Raw genomic sequence first — 19854 nt, forward strand, 5'->3', positions numbered from 1 at the left:
GGTTCTCTGTGCACGGTGGGGAAAACGTGGAGCGGTTCAACAACGTGTTGTGGATCTGAGATCAGTCAATTTTAGTGAGTTTTACGGCTTCTCCTTTGTTCATAATGAAACTATTGAATCATTTTTGCTTGGCATTTTCTGCTTGTGTCTCCATAGATGTCGCGGGAAACAGAACTATCCCCCGGCTTAGGCTTGAATGGATTACTATTAGCATAGCCATAGCATTAGCAGTATTACGAACTAATGCTATGACGGCTGACAGCGTTTAGCTATGTAGCTACACTACAGTGCGCAACGTACTAGCGTTATGTACCGTGCCGAGAACGTTAGTGTCTAGCTGTCTATAACGTAACCAACTATCTAACGTTAGCTGGTATCTTGTAAACTAGTGTACCGTTACTTTAGCGAGCTCGTTGCAGCCAACTGCTGTAGCTTTACTGATGACCGCATGTAACGTTAGCTAGATCTATTCGTAATTAAGATCGAACGTGAGACAAATTACTTTGAATAACGTTAACGTTACACCGTGAGTCTACACCTAACGTTGCTGATTATACAATTGTAAAGTTGTTGACACTAGCCACCCCACATCCTAGTACTAGCGTTAGCTGTCCTTGCCGTTTGACAATACTTCTAAGCTTGTTTTTTATTTCTTCAGAGATCACTGAGATACACATCTATAAAGTTGACGAGAATGGAGTACATGAAGGCTCCTGCCACAAGTATCCAGGGGAATATGTAAGTACTAAGAATTTATTTATGTGCTCAAATTTCTTGTTGACACATTAATTTCGTCTTATTGACAAATGTATCAAAGATATGTCACATATTTGTATAACAACACACAAAAACATGTGCTGCTAGACACTGAATCTTGATGAAATAGCAATCAAACCATTCATTTTTACTAATTTCACCTCTCTCCAGCCTGTGCTGTACCTGTGGCGACCCGATCCCTCCCAACCCGGCCAACATGTGTGTGTCCTGCCTGCGCTCCCAGGTGGACATCTCAGATGGAATCCCCAAGCAGGTCACAGTGCACTTCTGCAAGCAGTGTGAACGGTTTGTTGAGTCTGTTTGTAACTATGCATTATTTTACAGTGTGATATATTGATTACTTTGCCGTTTGCTCCCTGGAAAATATTTACCATGATGGTACACAAACTAACTCCAATTACTGTATTGACATTAGATTTTGTTGAGAAGGTATCAGTTGAGGTTGTATGTTGAATGCACATTTTCCCTCCTCTGCTCAGGTATTTACAGCCTCCGGCCACCTGGATGCAGTGCGCTCTGGAGTCCAGGGAGCTGCTGGCCCTTTGCCTGAAAAAGCTTAAGGGTGCCATGACCAAAGTAAGCATTCCAGATTCTTACTGCACCACAGCACACACAATTGCCTATGCCTACTTGCATTTTATTTACACTCCAATATAAAAATTCATAAAGACAACATTATTTGGCATGTTCCGTGTTCTGATCACATCGTTTTGTTAGTGCATCTTTTCGTCTGCCCCATATGTTCACTAGGAGGGAAATATGTTACACCTGTACTCTTCTAATCTATTATTTTGATTCCAGTCTTATAGTACTCGATGTACTGACTTCAGTCCCATCTTGTAATTTCCCAGATATAGCTTCATCGGAAAAACACCTTGGATACTTTGTGAATAGTAATACCATTTCAATATCAGACACAAAACACTCTGCTAATTTTCCAACTTCATCTCATCGGTTAATTCCAAAACACGGATATTTTCACGACGATGTGCGTCTGGGAAAGTCCCTTGAGCCTGTCGCTGCTTGATATCACCCATTTAGTGCGGGTTCTCCTTATTTTTCCCCCTCCACCTCTTCCTTCAGCAAACGACCAGACAAGGGCTGACATACGCCAGTGTCATTTGCTACTTTTTATCAGACATATTCTCGATTAGAAGTAGCTATTAAGAAACAGTTTAAGTGAGTGAAATGGTAAGTAAACACTACTTTTCTATTTAATGTTTCATGAATCAGGTCTCACGCAGGTGAAGAACGTATGTGCTAGTTGCCGTTCGACTGTTGTGTTTGCAGTGTGTTCAAATGCAACTTGTTGGCCTCGACACAGGAGACGTGAGGTGGCATATCGGTCGGCGTCTAGTTGCCATTAGTCCTTTTAAGTGTTTTCGGTGTGTCAGCATCTGAAGATGTCTCGTTGCTACCATGTAGTGAAATACATTCATTCAACCTCTATTTGATACCAATGTTAGATTGATCAAATTGATCGACAAAATCCGATCATTGATTAATCGTGCTCATCCCTAATATGGTATGCAGTATGTACCATAGCCCCCGCCCCCCACCACCACAAGTGCTAACAGGACAGCAAGAAATCGGCATTTTGTAGTACCACCTAATTTCGGGATCTTGTTCGCTGTTCCATCAAGGTGTCAAGGGGGGGCATTCCCTGCCCCTTACATTACAATTAAAATGTGATGCAACATCACCATAACTGGTTCTTTGACCAGTTCATGTTCAGTGGTGATTTAAGTACACCTGTAATGATTAGTCGATCAACAGAAAATTAATCAACTATTTTCATAAACGATTAATCATTTTTAGTAATTTTTTTAGGGGGAAAAGTATCTGATTTAAGCTTCTAAAATATGCATATTTTCTGGTTTCTTACTCTTTCTTTACTCAGTAAACTGAAGATTTTTGGGTTGTGGACAAAATAATAGATTTAAGGACGTCATCTTGGGCTTTGGGAAACACTGAACGACATTTTTCACCATTTTCTGACATTTTACAACATTCCACAAATTTTGACAATGAATCGATTAATTGAGAAAATAATCGACCGATTAATCAATAAAATAATCGTTAGTTGCAGCCCTAGATTGAAGTGGAGAAGTGCTACTTGTGAGCGGGGGCTCTTGCCACTACATGCATTCAGCGTGACCTCTCTCCTCACAGGTGCGTCTAATCGATGCCGGCTTCTTGTGGACAGAGCCACACTCCAAAAGGATTAAGCTGAAAGTGACCATACAGAAAGAGGTAAGGAAACAGTAGAGGTGATAGGCATGAGAGACTGACATTCAACCGAAGCGATTAATAAAACTGATCAGGAACTTGAGATAAGGTAGCTGCTGGTTGTTCAAAAGTTGTCTTGGGGGTTTGTTTTTTCAGGTGGCAGTGAATGCATGATGGCCTCTTTTGAAAAATCTTGTAAAAATCTACTTTTTGGGGGGTAAACACAATGTCAGGGCTTAACACATGCACCATGTACCACAGATGACAGTTTCATGAAGTTTACATGAAGTTAATTATTTACACAACAGACTTTTAGAAAACTACATGTAAAAAAGCATGTAATTGGCTGTTCTGGTGTTAGTTATCTGATTGTTTGAGACAATTGAGTGTTGCCAGTGGCTGTAATCTCATCTCCCTGACCTTTCATCAGAACTTGAGCCCGCCTCTCAGGACCAGGGCTTTTGTTTGTGCCGGGTTTGTGCCAGATGAGGTTCTGTGTAACACCGTCTCTCGAGCCCATTTGTCAGATATTCTCTTGATGGCACAGAAATGGCAACATCAAAACCAAAACTTCTCCTCCCAAAAGACTCGGTTAGAATAGTACTTTTGAGTACAGGATTTGGCCACTGTTTGCCGTGCACATGATGTAGCTTTCTGGTGTTGTTCGCTCCCTCCAGGTGATGAATGGTGCTATCCTGCAGCAGGTGTTTGTGGTCGAGTTTGTCATCCAGTCCCAGATGTGTGACGACTGCCACCGTGTGGAAGCCAAGGACTTCTGGAAGGCTGTGGTGCAACTTAGGCAGAAGGTCGGTGTCAGTGGTCTTAGGAAATATATAAATAAATATTTTTCCTAGTTTCGGATTTCTCCTGTTTTAGTTTACCGGGACTGGACTCAGCCTCTCTCCTTTTAACCCATTATTACACTGACCTGTAATCACACAATGTTTAATATCCATGCTTACATTAACTCATTGAGTGCCAATGACGTCGATCGGCGTCAAAGTAAATAGTAACGTTCAGTGCCAATGACGTCGATCGGCGTCAAATGCGTTTTTTGACGGTGGGACGTGGATCAAAGCCTCAGGCATCTCCTGTACAAATATTGTAGCTATTGAAGGTGTATAACCTATTTTACGGACTCATTAGGTGGCGACAGTGCTCTCCAGATTAGAGAAAGGTCAGGAAAACAGCAGGAAAAAGCCCCGTGATGAAAGAGAAACCGCTCATGCTGCAGCCAGAGCCATATAGATTGCTCTGGCTGGAGCTGACGTTGGCTGCGAACAGCAGTCAATCTGCGCCCACAACTCAGCCCCTCTGTCTCTGCTGTATAGTTTATCCACACGATTAGCCACCAGAAAAGCAGCACCCGACGCCGAAGGGCCAAACCATTCTCAGCAGTCCGGTTTGGCTTTTCCGTGTCGCGCTGGGAGCCGGCGCACAAAAACGGAGCACTCCGAAAATAGACACTGGGTGCGTGAGGCTGTGTTGCCTGTTTTTTGCAAAAACCCGTGTGGGGAGGAGTTTGCAGCTGAGGGGGGGGAGAGGGGGGTGGGGCACGCAGGGCACCACACAACTACACCACGTCACTACATCAGAAAATATTATCTTCAGATCGTGAATGTGCTTGAAATGCTTCATTTCACAAAAGGCTGAATAACTCGGCTTCTAATTTGAAACGCCTGTTTTTGCTGAAAACAACCTATCTTCTCCGGCTCATAACTAAAGAACGGAAAATGGTATCAATAAACTTTTTTTTGCTGATGATACAATAGAGTCTCCTCGTTCTTTGTGCGTGTTCGGTGTTTACATAGTAATATCACACAATATTCTGTGGGCCTCGAGAAATCACTGAAAACGCTCTGAAACTCTGGCACTGGGAGCGTCCGTTCTCCAAAAGTGGCTGGCACTCAATGAGTTAAGAATAGATTTTTTTTTTATCCATAAAGCATCTTTGTATGAAGTGGTTAAACTAGTGCAGTGCCTGTTCCCATTCCCCCATCCACAAATCATGCTCTACCACTCATCAGCCACCATCCTCCCCCCTGCCTTGCACCGCTCCTCCCTCAATTGGTCAACGTGCATGAAATTCGACACTGCACTTTCTTGGGTCCCCAGCAGCCAAGTCTGAAGTCGGTCGGACGAACGGTTCTCGGACGAATGGTTCTTGAGATAGACAGTTTTTTATGTTGCCAGTAGGTGGCGCTATTACTATGCACGTGTCCGAATTGCACAAAGTCGGGTCCCCAGCAGTGAACCTGCCAAGTTTGAAGTCCGAACGGTTCTTGAGATAAACCACTTTTTGTGTTGCCAGTAGTATGACATTATGTCTATGCGCGTGTCCGAATTGCACTGAATTTGGCACTGTACTTTATATAGTATACTATTGTAATATGAAGTTAGGTAGTGAAATATAACTTTTGATTACGTATAACTCACTGGATTTTTTTACAGTAAAGAGAGATGAGGAGTGAGGAGCACATACTGTGTATATCCTATAGCTACCGTTAGATTAAACGTTTTATATATTGATAACTGTCTTTGTAGCCTGGTGAGACCATCCTGATCACGTGACCTCACATTGTCACGTGATCCAGATGGTCTTAGCAGGCTAGTGTGTTTTTTGCTGGAAATGAACAAGAGAGGAGGAGACTGAGAGGAGGAGACTGAGAGAGATGAGGGGAGGAAAGAGCAGAGTTCAGGAGGCAGGCCTGAGGAGAGAGATAGTCAGACTACCATACTGTGTTGGCCTGTACAGACTGCTGCTCAAACTGTTTACTATGCTGCTTCATTTACACCCATGTGAGTTCATACACTACACACCAGACTGATGCTAAAACTTGTGGCCCTGGGGGGAGGGGCACCGTGGCGTGCTCTGCGCTCTGTGTATATTCCTGATTTTTTGTCCTTTGCCTTCACAAAGGCCACAGCAGGCTTTGAGAGAAAGATTGAGTGGACGCTAAGCCGTTTATCCAAGTTTCAAAACGATAAATTTTGGAAATGACAAAAGGAGAGGTGTTCAAGAGTCTCTGTTTAAGAGTCTCTGTGTTTGTGATGCTGAAATCTTTGTTTCTTTGACAGACTGCTCACAAAAAGACATTCTACTATCTAGAACAGCTGATCCTGAAGCACAAAGTCCACCAGAATGCCCTCAACATCAAGGAAATGCAGGGTAGGTCAAAAACACTGTATATGAATGATTTTGTATTGTTAAATACAGTACACTACCGGTCAAAAGTTTGGACACATGTTTGAATGTATAATATTTTTCATGATCATAAAGCCGTCTAAAGTCTTATCCTTATACAGTTAGCTCCATATATATTTGGACATTGGACACAATCTTCATCATTTTGGCTTTGAACACCACCACAATGGACTTGAAATGAAACAATCAAGATGTGCTTTAACTGCAGACTTCCAGCTTTAATTTGAGGGTATTTACATCCAAATCAGGTGAATGGTGTAGGAATTACATTACATTTTAAGGGACCAAAAAGTAATTGGACAAACTAACATCGTCATAAATCAAATTGTCACTTTTTAATACCTGGTTGCAAATCCTTTGCCATCAATGACAGCCTGAAGTCTGGAACCCCAGGCATCACCAGGCGCTGGGTCTCATCCCTGGTGATGCTCTGCCAGGCCTCCACTGCAACCGTTTTCAGTTGCTGCTTGTTCTTGGGGCGTTTTCCCTTCAGTTTTGTCTCCAGCAAGTGAAATGCATGCTCATGTGGATTCAGGCCAGGTGATTGACTTGGCCATTGCAGAACTTTCCACTTCTTTGCCTCAAAGAGCTCTTTGGCTCTTTCACAGTATGCTTCAGGTCACTGTCCATCTGCTGCACTGTGAAGCACCGTCCAATGAATTCTGAAGCATTCGGCTGAATATGAGCAGATAATATTGCCAGAAACACGTCAGAATTCACATCAGGGAACCAGTTCCAATGACAGCAATACATAGAGCTGTGCATCTTCACTGATCTCACGATTCGATACGATTCGATTATACAAGTCTACGATTCGATTCGATTATACGATGCATCTTAAATCGATGCATCACTTTTTCCGCAATACATGATTTATTTTTTCTCACTTTCTTTTTTCTCACTGTGTGGCTACTTTTAAAATAAAAGTGCATTTGGAATTGCATTGTATTATGATCCATAATTAAAATAAACAACTGCATGTACTTACGTACATTCTATTTTATTTGATTATAAAAAATTAAAAAAAATATATATATTTTAAATAATCGATTTTTGATATTTGTTCGATTCAGAATCGTCCTATTAAGCATCGCGATGCATCTCTGAATCGATTATTTTCGGCAGCTCTAGCAATACATAGCCATGCGTGCTCATGTATGGCTGCCGATGGAAATTGAACTGACAGTGGGCATGTATGGCTGTCATTGGGGCGGGGGGGGGGGTGCCACATATAAAACGTGTTGCAATTCCTACACCGTTCACCTGATTCGGATGTAAAACCCTCAAAATAAAGCTGGAAGTCTGCAGTTAAAGCACATCTTGATTGTTTCATTTTAAGTCCATTGTGGTGGTGTACAGAACCAAAATGATGAAGATTGTGTCCAATCTCCAAATATATACGGACCTAACGAGAGAGAGAGCGAGAGAAGCTGCATTTTTCAGCAGTGGGAGAGAGAGCGAGGCGGATCGCTGATATTGAAACGTACAGCTTGGGGGACATTACACATGACTAAACTACAAATGCAAGAAGCAGGTCAGCAGGAGCAGAATGAAACAAGCGTTTGACTCGGGTGCGCTCGGCTCACCCGGGGAATACCACATGCATCCTGCAGCCGAGATTAGGAGTGATGCGTCCTCGCATTTAAAATATCTGCCAAAGTCCGACTGATAAAACACTAAGTAGCCTGTGGAAAAATAAGTCTGTTTACACGAGCTATGCGTCCTCTGATTTAAAATAACTGTCAAAGTCCGACTGAAGCTGAAGCAACTGAAATGAAAGTAACACAAGCAGCCTGTAGATACTGAACATTTTACCTTTAGATTCAGACGCTTTTTGCACTGTGAGCTCCACTCTATCTGCCTGTCTCTCTTCCTGTCTGTCTCTCTTCCTGTCTGTCTCTCTTCCTGTCTGTCCCTCCAAATATATCTGCAATCGCCGGTTGATGGTCCGACGGTGGCTGGTTGGAAAATGTTGCCATATCGCTCGCCCAGCCCTACAGAGAGAGGCCTACTACTTTCCACTGGGACTTTGTGACTGTATTCCACTGACAATTGGGAAACTTGTCTCATTCATGGCCAGTGTAGCTTAATGTGGATTAGAAATAAGCGGAGCATAATGATGTGTCCAGTGTTAATCACTTCTTCCTCTAATGGGCAGCAAACCGTGCATGCACATCACTGGCACCAATCACTTCCCTAACACAGCTGTCCTTGTGTGGGCCTCAGAAGGGCATGCGATGTCGATCTAATCAGCCTGCTGTAATCAGACCAGGCGTTCCATACAAGATGCCAGTAATGCAAGCTTGCTCCATGCCCTGTTTACAGATGCACATTTCTCTACCTACCACACACACACACACACACACACACACACACACACACAGCATCCACACACATGCTCAGGATTGAGTGAATGCACTCAGTGCTCACTTGGACTGGGTTGTAAAGGCGCGTTTGGCCCGACAGTTTAATTTAAATTATCCCCATATCTCGGCACGAGTTAAAAGCTTCGACATGTGGCTTCCACATCTGGCTGCCATATTTTCTCCCGTGTGTGTGTGTGTGTGTGTGTGTGTGTGTGTGCGTGTGCTGGTTCAGAGATGCTCACGTCATTTTTTTCCAAGTCCAGGTCGTGTCTCAAGGCTTTGAGCTAAAGTCCCTCAAGTTTTTGAGGGACAAGTCCAAGTCTCTTATGGATGAGTGTTGTATCTGCTGGATGCCATCCGGTCTGCTTAGAAGAAGACTGCATATCTAAAACTAAGGAAGTCAGGAAGCATGTACTCTAATATCCTCACTCCTTTACCTATGTTAGCATAATGTATTAGCATTGATTCATTGACATTATTATTAGTATACATTTCCTTAATGAAATAAAGATTGTTCACACGTCCCAGATCGAGTCTGAGTCGAGTCTTTTGACGACGAGTCTCAAGTCATGTCTCCAGTCACTGTGTGTGACTTGAAGTCCCCGTCTCTGTAGTGGTTTGCATGTATGTGTTCTGCAGCGGTGGTGTCCTGTGAATGATGTCTGTGATGAAGTTATTTGTGGAGGGATGTCATGGTATTCCTCTTCTCGCTCTCAGATGGCATTGATTTCTACTTCGGCTCCAAGCAGCACGCCCTGAAGATGGTGGACTTCCTCCAGTGCACCGTGCCCTGCAGGTGAGCCATGCCCGAGTCTATGAAGTCATTGTCCACATGAAACACAGTCCACTTGTATTTAGATGCTAATCCTAACCTTCAAAGTAGAGATGCACTGATATGAAAATTTTGGCCGATGCCGATAACTGATATTAACATTGCTGTTATGGCCGATAACCGATATTTACCGATGTCGATATGATCTGTATAAACATTTTTATGATCATCACATTTTGTACATACTGAAAAACACATGTTAACACTGAATTTGAAAAAGTTATGCATTTCTTTATTTGCAAAGCCTTTGGAAAAGCCCATAAATCATAGATTTACTGCATTATTTCATATCAATGTGAAGAATTTGGCTGATAATGATAACCGATATTAACATTGCAACATCTGACCGATACCGATATGACCGATATGTTAAAAAATGACTAACATCGGCCGATACCGATATGATTGCCGATATATCGTGCTTCCCTACTTCAAAGAGAAGATTCAAACTGAGGACTGCTGACAATCAATAGCTATGTTTCCATCCAACGCTCAAACCTATTTTGAGGGAACGCTGGTAATGTTGCAAATAAGTAATGTTTAAATTAAGAACTGGCTGGGCTGAACAAAGAACAGAACTAGTTAGAAAACACTTTCACAAGAAAAACTGAGCTGTTCTTACGCCATGTTGTTATGTGACAGGTGTGTTTCCATCTTATCATTTATTTTTTGGCCAAAACAAAAAAAAAACGCCAAGCAATTATAAAAAAAAACTTTTTGCAAAATTCATTTTCATAATTTTCATTCATAATTTTCCATTATCATTCAGTCTTCCTACTTCAATACATTATAATCTGTATAAAAAATACTTGAATGGAAAACCAGCGAATGTGATCAGCTCTTAGTGGATGTTCAAATAATAATCATAATGATACATAAGTTTTATAAGACGCTTTACAATACATAGAAACAGTACATAATACAACAAACTAAATAACAAGAACAAATACAGATACAAAACAGATACAAATCAATAGATTGCAGAGATGGAATGGTGGTTAGAGGTAAAAGTCAGATATTGTAGGCTGTTTTGAAGAGGTGGGTTTTGAAGGAGGTGATTGAGTTAGAGTTCAGAGCCCTGACATTCTATTAAATTGCCTTGATGCTGAGATGACCTTAAAAACATGGGATGCTAGACAACACAATATAGATCTTATTGCACACAGACACTGTGGCTCACAGTACATCTTATTGCACACAGACACTGTGGCTCACAGTACATCTTATTGCACACAGACACTGTGGCTCACAGTACATCTTATTGCACACAGACACTGTGGCTCACAGTACATCTTATTGCACACAGACACTGTGGCTCACAGTCAGTACATCTTATTACACACAGACACTGTGGCTCACAGTCGGTACATCTTATTACACACAGACACTGTGGCTCACAGTCAGTACATCTTATTACACACAGACACTGTGGCTCACAGTCAGTACATCTTATTACACACAGACACTGTGGCTCACAGTCAGTACATCTTATTACACACAGACACTGTGGCTCACAGTCAGTACATCTTATTACACACAGACACTGGCTCACAGTTGGTACATCTTATTGCACACAGACACTGTGGCTCACAGTTGGTACATCTTATTGCACACAGACACTGGCTCACAGTCAGTACATCTTATTACACACAGACACTGTGGCTCACAGTTGGTACATCTTATTGCACACAGACACTGTGGCTCACAGTTGGTACATCTTATTGCACACAGACACTGTGGCTCACAGTTGGTACATCTTATTGCACACAGACACTGTGGCTCACAGATGGTACATCTTATTGCGCACAGACACTGTGGCTCACAGTTGGTACATCTTATTGCACACAGACACTGTGGCTCACAGTTGGTACATCTTATTGCACACAGACACTGTGGCTCACAGTCAGTACATCTTATTGCACACAGACACTGTGGCTCACAGTTGGTACATCTTATTGCACACAGACACTGTGGCTCACAGTCAGTACATCTTATTGCACACAGACACTGTGGCTCACAGTTGGTACATCTTATTGCACACAGACACTGTGGCTCACAGTCAGTACATCTTATTACACACAGACACTGTGGCTCACAGTCAGTACATCTTATTACACACAGACACTGAGGCTCACAGTCAGTACATCTTATTACACACAGACACTGAGGCTCACAGTCAGTACATCTTATTACACACAGACACTGTGGCTCACAGTACATCTTATTGCACACAGACACTGTGGCTCACAGTACATCTTATTACACACAGACACTGCGGCTCACAGTCGCTTGTTTTGTTTGTATGATTTTGTCCATCATCTGGCATTGTTTGCTCTCGGCTCTGTCTCTTTTTCAATTGAACGCTGTCTGCGATGATAATAAACAAGTCTTTCACTTTCAAAGGTCGAAGACATCGCAGCGCCTCATCTCCCACGACATCCACTCAAACACGTTCAACTATAAGAGCACCTACTCTATGGAGATTGTTCCTGTCTGCAAGGTATGAGACACTTTGTTCTGTTGTCAGTTTGAGTCGGACCTCCTTCCCGAAAGATCTCCTCCTGTATCCGAGAGCGCCCCCTACTGTCACATTCCCATATCCCATCACTGCTTTGTTGCTTTAGGAAATGTGTTGTCTTAGAAATGTGTCTTACATTCTGCTGACATGCAGATGGAAATCTGAGCCTGGCCAAGAATCTCTCAGGTTGCATCTGCCTTTGTCAGTGAAAGCTGATCATAAGCTAGACCCATTCAACAGCAAGAGAGAATTAATATGCTCCGACATGAAATCTGAGTTGGGTAGGGGACATTTCTGGCAGGTGTGTTTCTCCTATTTAACATGCAGTTCTGATTCTGTATTTTAAGCAACGATGCAGAGTAGATATAAGCTTTGGTAATTGGACATGTGCTGCTGACTGCAAATTCTTTAGAACTGTAACCGTTTTTATTGCAAAACCTCCAATCTTTAATATTATATAAGATGTGATAATACTCTTAGAACATGTCATGTTGAAGGTAGGTTGGTGTAGGTTATAATGAAAGGAGTTAAAGGTCATAGTGAAACTGTCAATATTCTGATGATTTGTATATCGGGTTATAGAATATGCCAAGTCTGTCTGAGTCTGTCATTTATATACTTGGTTTACTATCTTGTTCAGATCCAGCCTCTGTCTGTAGTTGTCTCAGCAATGAACAGCTTATCAGAAAATCACATGCAGAAGACGACACAAAATGCCCTGAGAGCATCCTGGTGGCAGCAGGAAGATAGAGGATTATATTTGTGATGATTTAACATGATTACAGGGATATAGGATAGGACCTTAGCTTTTCCTACACATAACATCTGAATGAGATTGTTATGCAGCACGTACTGTTGAGACCAGAGTGTAAAGCTTATCTTTCCATGTTCTTCTTAAATAAGTGTAGAAAAGTGTAATCCAGAGATCAACTCCTAATCTCTGCTGTATGGTCTCTTAAGGCTTTCTTTGGAAAACAATCAAGACTTGTATGAAACGATGTGGACTCACATAGCAAGTCCAAAGTCTTTTGTTTTGTTTTTCTCTTCTCGGCGACCTCACTTTGACCACTGTACTTTGTTGTCTGGTTGCCAGGACAACGTCGTGTGCCTGTCACCGCGGCTGGCCCAGAGCCTGGGCAACATGGGTCAAGTGTGTGTGTGCACTCGTGTCACCAGCACCATCCACCTCATCGACCCCAAGACACTACAGAGTGAGTATTCATTCTGCAGGTCCACTGTGATGTGCTGTCCACAGCTAGACTAATCCTGCTGTACTCAAACAGCTGCAGTGTAGCGTGCCTGGGTATCGCCGGCTCACTCGGTTACAATTTGATTCACTAAAAACTAGGGGTGGGAATCACCAGATGCCCACGATACGATACTAAAACGATACTTGAGTCACGATACGATAGTATTGCGATATGCTAGTATTGCGATATATTGAATATTTCGATATATTGTCTAACTCCTTTTCCTACCTTTTCCTTGACCTCACCGGAAGTAAAACATGCATTGTTTTTTTTGTTTCTCTTGACTCAATACACCACTGCAGGCGCGGACTGCAACATCGGGCGCTTCGGGCAGATGCCCGGTGGCATGGCATGGCCTGCATTTTTTTTTATTTTTTTAATATCGATACAATATCGTCAGGCAAAATATCGCGATACTATGGTGTATCGATTTCCCCCCCCCCACCCCTACTAAAAACCCAGAGTATGATGTCCTCATTCATTCAGTAATGTGTGCCGTCGTGTATGCGCCCCACTATATTGCGTAAGAATTGATCTGCAACAGGCCAGGGGTTCCCCAACCCTCTCCTGTCAGGAACTCTTCCCCTGAGGAATTTGCCCCATGATTTAGCACAGTGTGAACTTTGTAACGTTTAATACCATAGGTAGGGAGAAGATAGGGAGGAGTGTCAAATTCATGATCAACCCTTAGATACATGAATCAAGTTCTTATTATATTGTGATTCTATTCTGATTCTTATTCTAACTCATAATAAACATGATCAAAGTTCAATTAAACAACTCATTTTGTTGGGATCAACTCTAGGCACATGTGTGTGTGTGTGTGTGTGTGCGTGCACGCTCGCGCGTGTGTTTATATGTAAAGAAAAAAGCATAAAAAATACCGCCTTCATATTTGTTTTGGCCTTTACATGCTGCACTAAAGTGACCATAGTCTGCTGACCACATGTTCATCATCACAGCCGTCTAACTCAACAGTTTCCCTCTGCTCCCAATCACGGCATTCCACATAAAACATACACGCGCCACACAGCCATATCTTCAGTTTACTTTATGCACGCTCACATAGCCAAGCCACACATTTGGACAGATGTGTAATCAATAAGAGGATGGTGACAATTAGTGCTGATGCATTTCCTCCGTTTGTGGTTTAATCACTGCTTATATGAGAGATTCAGGCGCTGCTCCTCAACACATTCCTGACATTTTGACAGGCAGCACACGTTTTTAATTACCGTCCCAACATCCAGGCTATTTTTGCTTCAGAAAGTTTTTGAGCCGGCTGAGTCTAGAGACAGCCTCTAGGCATCTAGAACAGCATCGGCCATTGCAGTCGACAATTAAGTACACTTGAAATATGATTATGCACTTTTCTGTCTGTCTGCCTGTTATGTTTATCTGGAATACATACATTTAAAATCATAAAAAATTGAAACGCATTTAAAATTTAAAAACATTATATCACATTGATTCTAGCTCATTTTTATCTTTCATCCTTAGATGTCATACACACACACACTCACTCACTTTTAAGGAATCCAGATCAATAATTAGATTTCAAATACTCTTAATGCATCCAGATTGGCACATTTCTAATAGCAACTTGTCTATGAAATGATAGTTGACAAAATGTATGTGATTTATCTCATCTTGCGAGGTAAATGTCGACTTTTGAGGTTTTAACGGTCCGACAAGTAAAGTCACGGCGACTTCAAATATTTGAAACTATATTAATTCTGCTCACTCTTCTTGACTGCCTTTCTTATCAGACTAGGAATGCAAAGCGCTCCGTCAATAACGCATGCATTAATAACGTGTGACCCACTAGTTGCCGAGGTGGATGGGAACACGTACTGGCGGAGCCCCTTCAGCAGCCTCTGTCACCCACGGCAACTGGAGGAGTTTATCGTCATGGATATTGACATCATCCGCAACCAGAAGCTGGGTGCTGGAGCTGGCCTGAGGTCCAATAAGGTGAGGGTGTGTGTGTGCATGTGCGCATGTCTTGTGTTGAGGCTGTTGCACAATAGATTGCATTATGGAGGAACATTGCTCTTCTCTGGGAAGCAAAATCAATAGTGGGCCATTACATTATCCCCCAACCTGCATGTGGGAGTCAAGCCAACAAAAGACAAACACGCAGGAGTGTTTGTGTAATGGGGCAGGGAATGAGGTTTGCTCACAGATACTGTTCCCTCTCTCCTCTCTGTCAAGAGTGTTGGGTTACTATCAATGCTACTTTTCTGTTGGGATGAATTGGAGGAACGGAACAAGAATAATATTGTTAGAATGGCTTGAGACTAAATGTAGTGTCCTGTCTGTCTGTGTGTGTGTGTGTGTGTGTGTGTGTCACAGCACACGCTGGCTGAGCTGTGGGTTCAGAAGACATCAGAGATGGATACCAGTCAGCAGTACCACTGCCGTACATTCCTGGGCCACCTGCTCAACATAGGAGACCTGGTGCAAGGGTAGGTATGGAGGGATCTATAGAGAGGGGTGCTGGGAAGTCCAGATTTTGGTCAGGTGATTACGATAAAGACCAATGGGCTGCTGTGATTTTGCACATATAATAGCATGTTTACTTCTTACCCTACAGCTTTGACTTTGCCAATTCCAACGTCAACGATGAGTACTGGAATAAGATTAATCCTCACCATCTCCCTGATGTGGTAAGACTGAACTCTTTACTAACATCCTCAGTGAACAAACCTGATTTTCAGAGGCGACTTCAGTAACCACTGCAGAGTTGGTTGACACTGACCTCTAGTGGCAACATAGAGTACTTTCTTTGAAAAATATGACATTGACCGATCACGTAGGAACAAAGAGGCAGATATCCTGTAGTACTTGTTTCATTTATACAACAAGATTATGGATCCTCTCAGGTGCTGATAAAGAAGAGCTACGACCGCAGCAAGAGGGTGAAGCGCAGGAACTGGAAACTGAAGGAGATGGCCCGAGACAGAGACGGCATAGACACAGATGATGAGAGGTAGGAGAGCGATGCCGGGTTTATACAAAGTTCTTCAAGTGTCTCAATTCAGGCTTCAAAAATCGGACTATTCAAAACCAGGAAAATCATCCACAATCCTTTTTAATGATGAAATATGTGGAATCCCCTGGCATTTCATTTATGGCCATAACTCAAGAATTAAGACACTAATTTTGACAAAATTCCACACAAATGTCTAATAGGATAATATGATGAAGTAATTACATTTTATACCAAAATGGTCAACTTCACTGTGACATCATGTTTTGCTTACCACTATAGCTGAGAAAATGAACTTGGGTCATTCTACAAAAACAGTTGTGCTGTGACTTACTTTTGCTGAAACCAAAATCCTTTAAGTTGACCTAATAATCACATTAATTATATTGATTTGGTCCAAAATATACTTGTATGAACGCAGCCTCTTCACTTCCTCTCCCTGGATGACAACCAGGACAGGGGGCCTCCTGTTCCTCTGGTAGTCCACCACAAGCTCATTGGTTTTGCTGATATTGAGCTTCAGATGACTGTCATTGCACCACGTGACAAAGCTCTCTATGTCTAAATGTTATTTATTATTATTAACGGTATGTTATTAACGTGGGGATGCTTTCCTGTCCTCAGACAATACCAGGACTTCCTGGAGGACCTGGAGGAGGATGAGGCTCTGAGGAAGAATGTTAACATCTATAGAGGTGAGCACCTGGACTTGGACAGATGATAGAGCTTTATATGACTATAAAAGCAGCTTGGACTTTACTGTTGACACAACTAGGTTTGCATTGTAGCAATTTAAATTGTCAGGCTATTGCTATTAATTTTTTATGCTTCCGCCGGCAGAGGCATTATGTTTTTTCCCGGGTTCTCCGTACGGATACACGATGCTCGTTACCGCGATATCTCAGGAATGCCTTGATGGATTTTTTTCAATTTGGCTCAAGTGTCCACTTGGACTGAAGGAGGAACTGATTCGATTTTGGTGGTCAAAGTTCAAGGTCACTCTGACCTCACGACCACCCGTTTCATACTCGTTAACGCGATATCTCAGGAACGCCTTGAGGGATTTTTTTTCTCCGAATTTGTCTCAAACATCCACTTCGACTTGAGGATGAACTGATCAGACCTTTAATGGTCAAAGGTCAAGGTCACTGTGTCCGTTCATTCCATCAAGGAAGGGGGCGGGACTAGGTAAAAGGTGGGTGGGTAGGTGGAGTGGCTGGGGGGATGTGGGTGGTTTAGGGGTAGGACCATTTTCCATGTTGAAAACGATTAGCCGTGTTGATGAGGTACCCCCAAACATTGCCTAAAGTGCCATAAGGCTGAATGTCCATACCGCCATGGGCTTCCAGGTGTTTATGCTTGTATGAGTCTCTGGACAGACATGGATGTCGACTGCATCTTGACTTGTTGGCGGAGGCATACAACCGCGAGGTGGTTATTTGTAGTTTATTATGTATTTTTTGTTAAGGGCTGTTAAACAGTTTGTGTTAGATTTACACTCAGGTGTATCATTTTATCCCTGTAGTGTCACAGTCTATTATGGATAAGCTGTTGGATAGTTAATAAAAAAAATCCTCGTTTTTTATTTCAGATGCATCAAAGATCCCAGTGGAGAGTGACACTGACGAGGAGGAAGCACCGCGTATTTCCCTGATGGAGATGCTGGAGGACCTCAGCCTATCAGATGCCACTGGAGGAGAGGGTGCCGACATGATGACAGAGTAGCTTGTTGTGCTCCTGTTTCTATGACATTGACAGCTGATCGGTCAAATGTGGCTCCTGCTGACATAATGAGCAGTCCAGTCAGACTTGACATTTGTGATTTGACTGCAAGATTGAGGACTGACTCAACCATTCACAAATGGTTTCATATTGCACCAATCACAGTCCCTCAGACTGTGATGTTGTTACTCGCTCCAGTTAAAACCCAAAAAGTGTTTTTTAACATAATTTGTTAAATATCCTGTCCTTAAGAGCGACAAATAAGTTTCCACTGAGAAACGTGACTTCTGCTTACTGGTCACTAACCTAGGCCACCCAGTCTTTATGCATTTTTTAAATCTATACTGGCCATGCAGTAATAAGGTCTTCAGCGATTTCTTCTGCAGTATTCATTTCCCCTTCATGTGAGTAGAAATTTGAAGTGATGTGGAAATGGAGTGCAAAAATTCACTATATCAAAATAAATATTTACTCTAATGCAGACTTGTCACATATTCTATCTTAGATTTGTAGATGGAAAGAAATGCAGTATTACCAAAATACAGTCAGAAGAATGTTGGTCTTCAAACACTTCAAAATAACTAGTTTTTTGCTCTGCTAGAGGTTTCCACTAGAGGGAGTTTTGGACCATTTACAGGTATGACCAGGGACGTAATGCATCCAAAAATATACACATGCCATAAGCTCAGCCCATCTGGTTACCTTGGTATCATTTGGCTGCCATTGGAACTATTCACATGCTCAGCTGCACCAAATAATGTGTTGTCCATGGTCTGGAAGATACAAATCTGAATTAAGACCGTGAATTACATTTGTTTCCATAGTATGTGCTTGTATCTGGAGCAACTGATTTGAGCAATGGCTGCTGAGTCTGCATTCAGCTTCCTGAATCAGACAAAATTATAGAAAGATTCCCTTCCTGGACAAACTCGAGATGTCTCTCAGGGACAAACGTTGCATGAGGCAACAGACATGAAAAAAGAAATGACCCATCAAATGTATGGATAGGGAACTAAGATGTATACAATGTAGCCAGGAGCCGGACCTAACTGATCTCTAAATGTGATCAGTAATTATGTATCTGACTGTTAACCAGAGGAAGGAAACTGCTTAATTTAAAAATAGGGACATCATTTCAAAATGTCTTAAAATGACATAATTCTTTTGATAAATGGAGTAAGGAACAGATAGGAGAGGACGTATTAGTGGGCCCTGATGGTGCTTTTGGGAAGGAATAAAGCTCATCACAGTTTATTATGCTGATGGGCAGAACTACTGACAGGAAACCATAGGTGATGTAGGACACTGGAGGAATGTGTGGCAGCAAGTGCATCAGTCTGTGACCAGGCTCAGGTTCTAAGCGGGTGGAGGCAGAGGAGGAGAGAGAGGCTGAGTCTTGTTTTTCGCTAACCTGAGCTGCTTGTTGGCGGTAATCAGATCCACTTGGGAAAGTGAATGAAGTGAATCAGTCTGCGTGGGAGGGGGGGGGGGGGGGGGTGTAACAATGTGAAGTGAGTGTGTATGGGTGGGGGGGGGGGGGGGGGGTCCTGCTTCTCTCTGATCAGTCTCCCCTTGACCTCCTTTTCTCACCGTCTCTGCATGTGCCCACACACACACACTGGGCCCTTAATTGTACCACTATTTCTCCACAACAATTTCTTATTCCGAGCTCACATTACAACTAGTGTGACATAATATATGATAAGCCATTCAAACTTTACATGTCAACAATGTTTGATCTTAAGGGCTGGTTTAAGTCTGTGGCCGAGATACGGAATCATCTAGATGCCCAGAGGACGGGTTCATGTCGGGTCACTTGATGCAGAATCAAGCAAGCGATGGCTCTCTTCCTCTTGAGCGTGCCGTGCACACACACACACACACACATGGTCTTTTCTAGGTGGGACTGGGAGAGTCTCTTGTGAAATAGCTACTAGACCAGTGGCAGCAGCATGTTTACACA

The 19854-nt window shown here is 42.5% G+C and overlaps 1 protein-coding gene across 1 annotated transcript; it reads left to right on the forward strand.

Moving 5' to 3' along the window:
- On the forward strand, positions 1-18357 carry nmd3 (NMD3 ribosome export adaptor). Its single transcript, XM_083637946.1, has 16 exons — positions 1-74; positions 659-738; positions 928-1062; positions 1257-1353; positions 2950-3030; positions 3684-3812; positions 6085-6175; positions 9295-9373; positions 11813-11909; positions 13021-13138; positions 15006-15151; positions 15533-15645; positions 15774-15846; positions 16063-16169; positions 16794-16864; positions 17761-18357. Exons 2-16 carry the CDS (start codon positions 695-697, stop codon positions 17892-17894), a joined length of 1515 nt encoding a protein of 504 aa, XP_083494072.1. The 5' UTR covers positions 1-74; positions 659-694; the 3' UTR covers positions 17895-18357.
- The last annotated feature ends 1497 nt before the right edge of the window (positions 18358-19854 follow it).

The sequence above is a fragment of the Poromitra crassiceps genome (assembly GCF_964638095.1).
Source record: "Poromitra crassiceps genome assembly, chromosome: 5".
Taxonomy (NCBI): Eukaryota; Metazoa; Chordata; class Actinopteri; order Beryciformes; family Melamphaidae; genus Poromitra; species Poromitra crassiceps.

Coding starts and splice junctions, on each gene's coding strand:
- nmd3 (XM_083637946.1), top strand. CDS start 695: ATGGAGTACATGAAGGCTCCTGCCACAAGTATCCAGGGGAATAT. Junction 9,374..11,812: donor CAGTGCACCGTGCCCTGCAG/GTGAGCCATGCC, acceptor TCACTTTCAAAG/GTCGAAGACATCGCAGCGCC. Junction 13,139..15,005: donor CGACCCCAAGACACTACAGA/GTGAGTATTCAT, acceptor GTGACCCACTAG/TTGCCGAGGTGGATGGGAAC.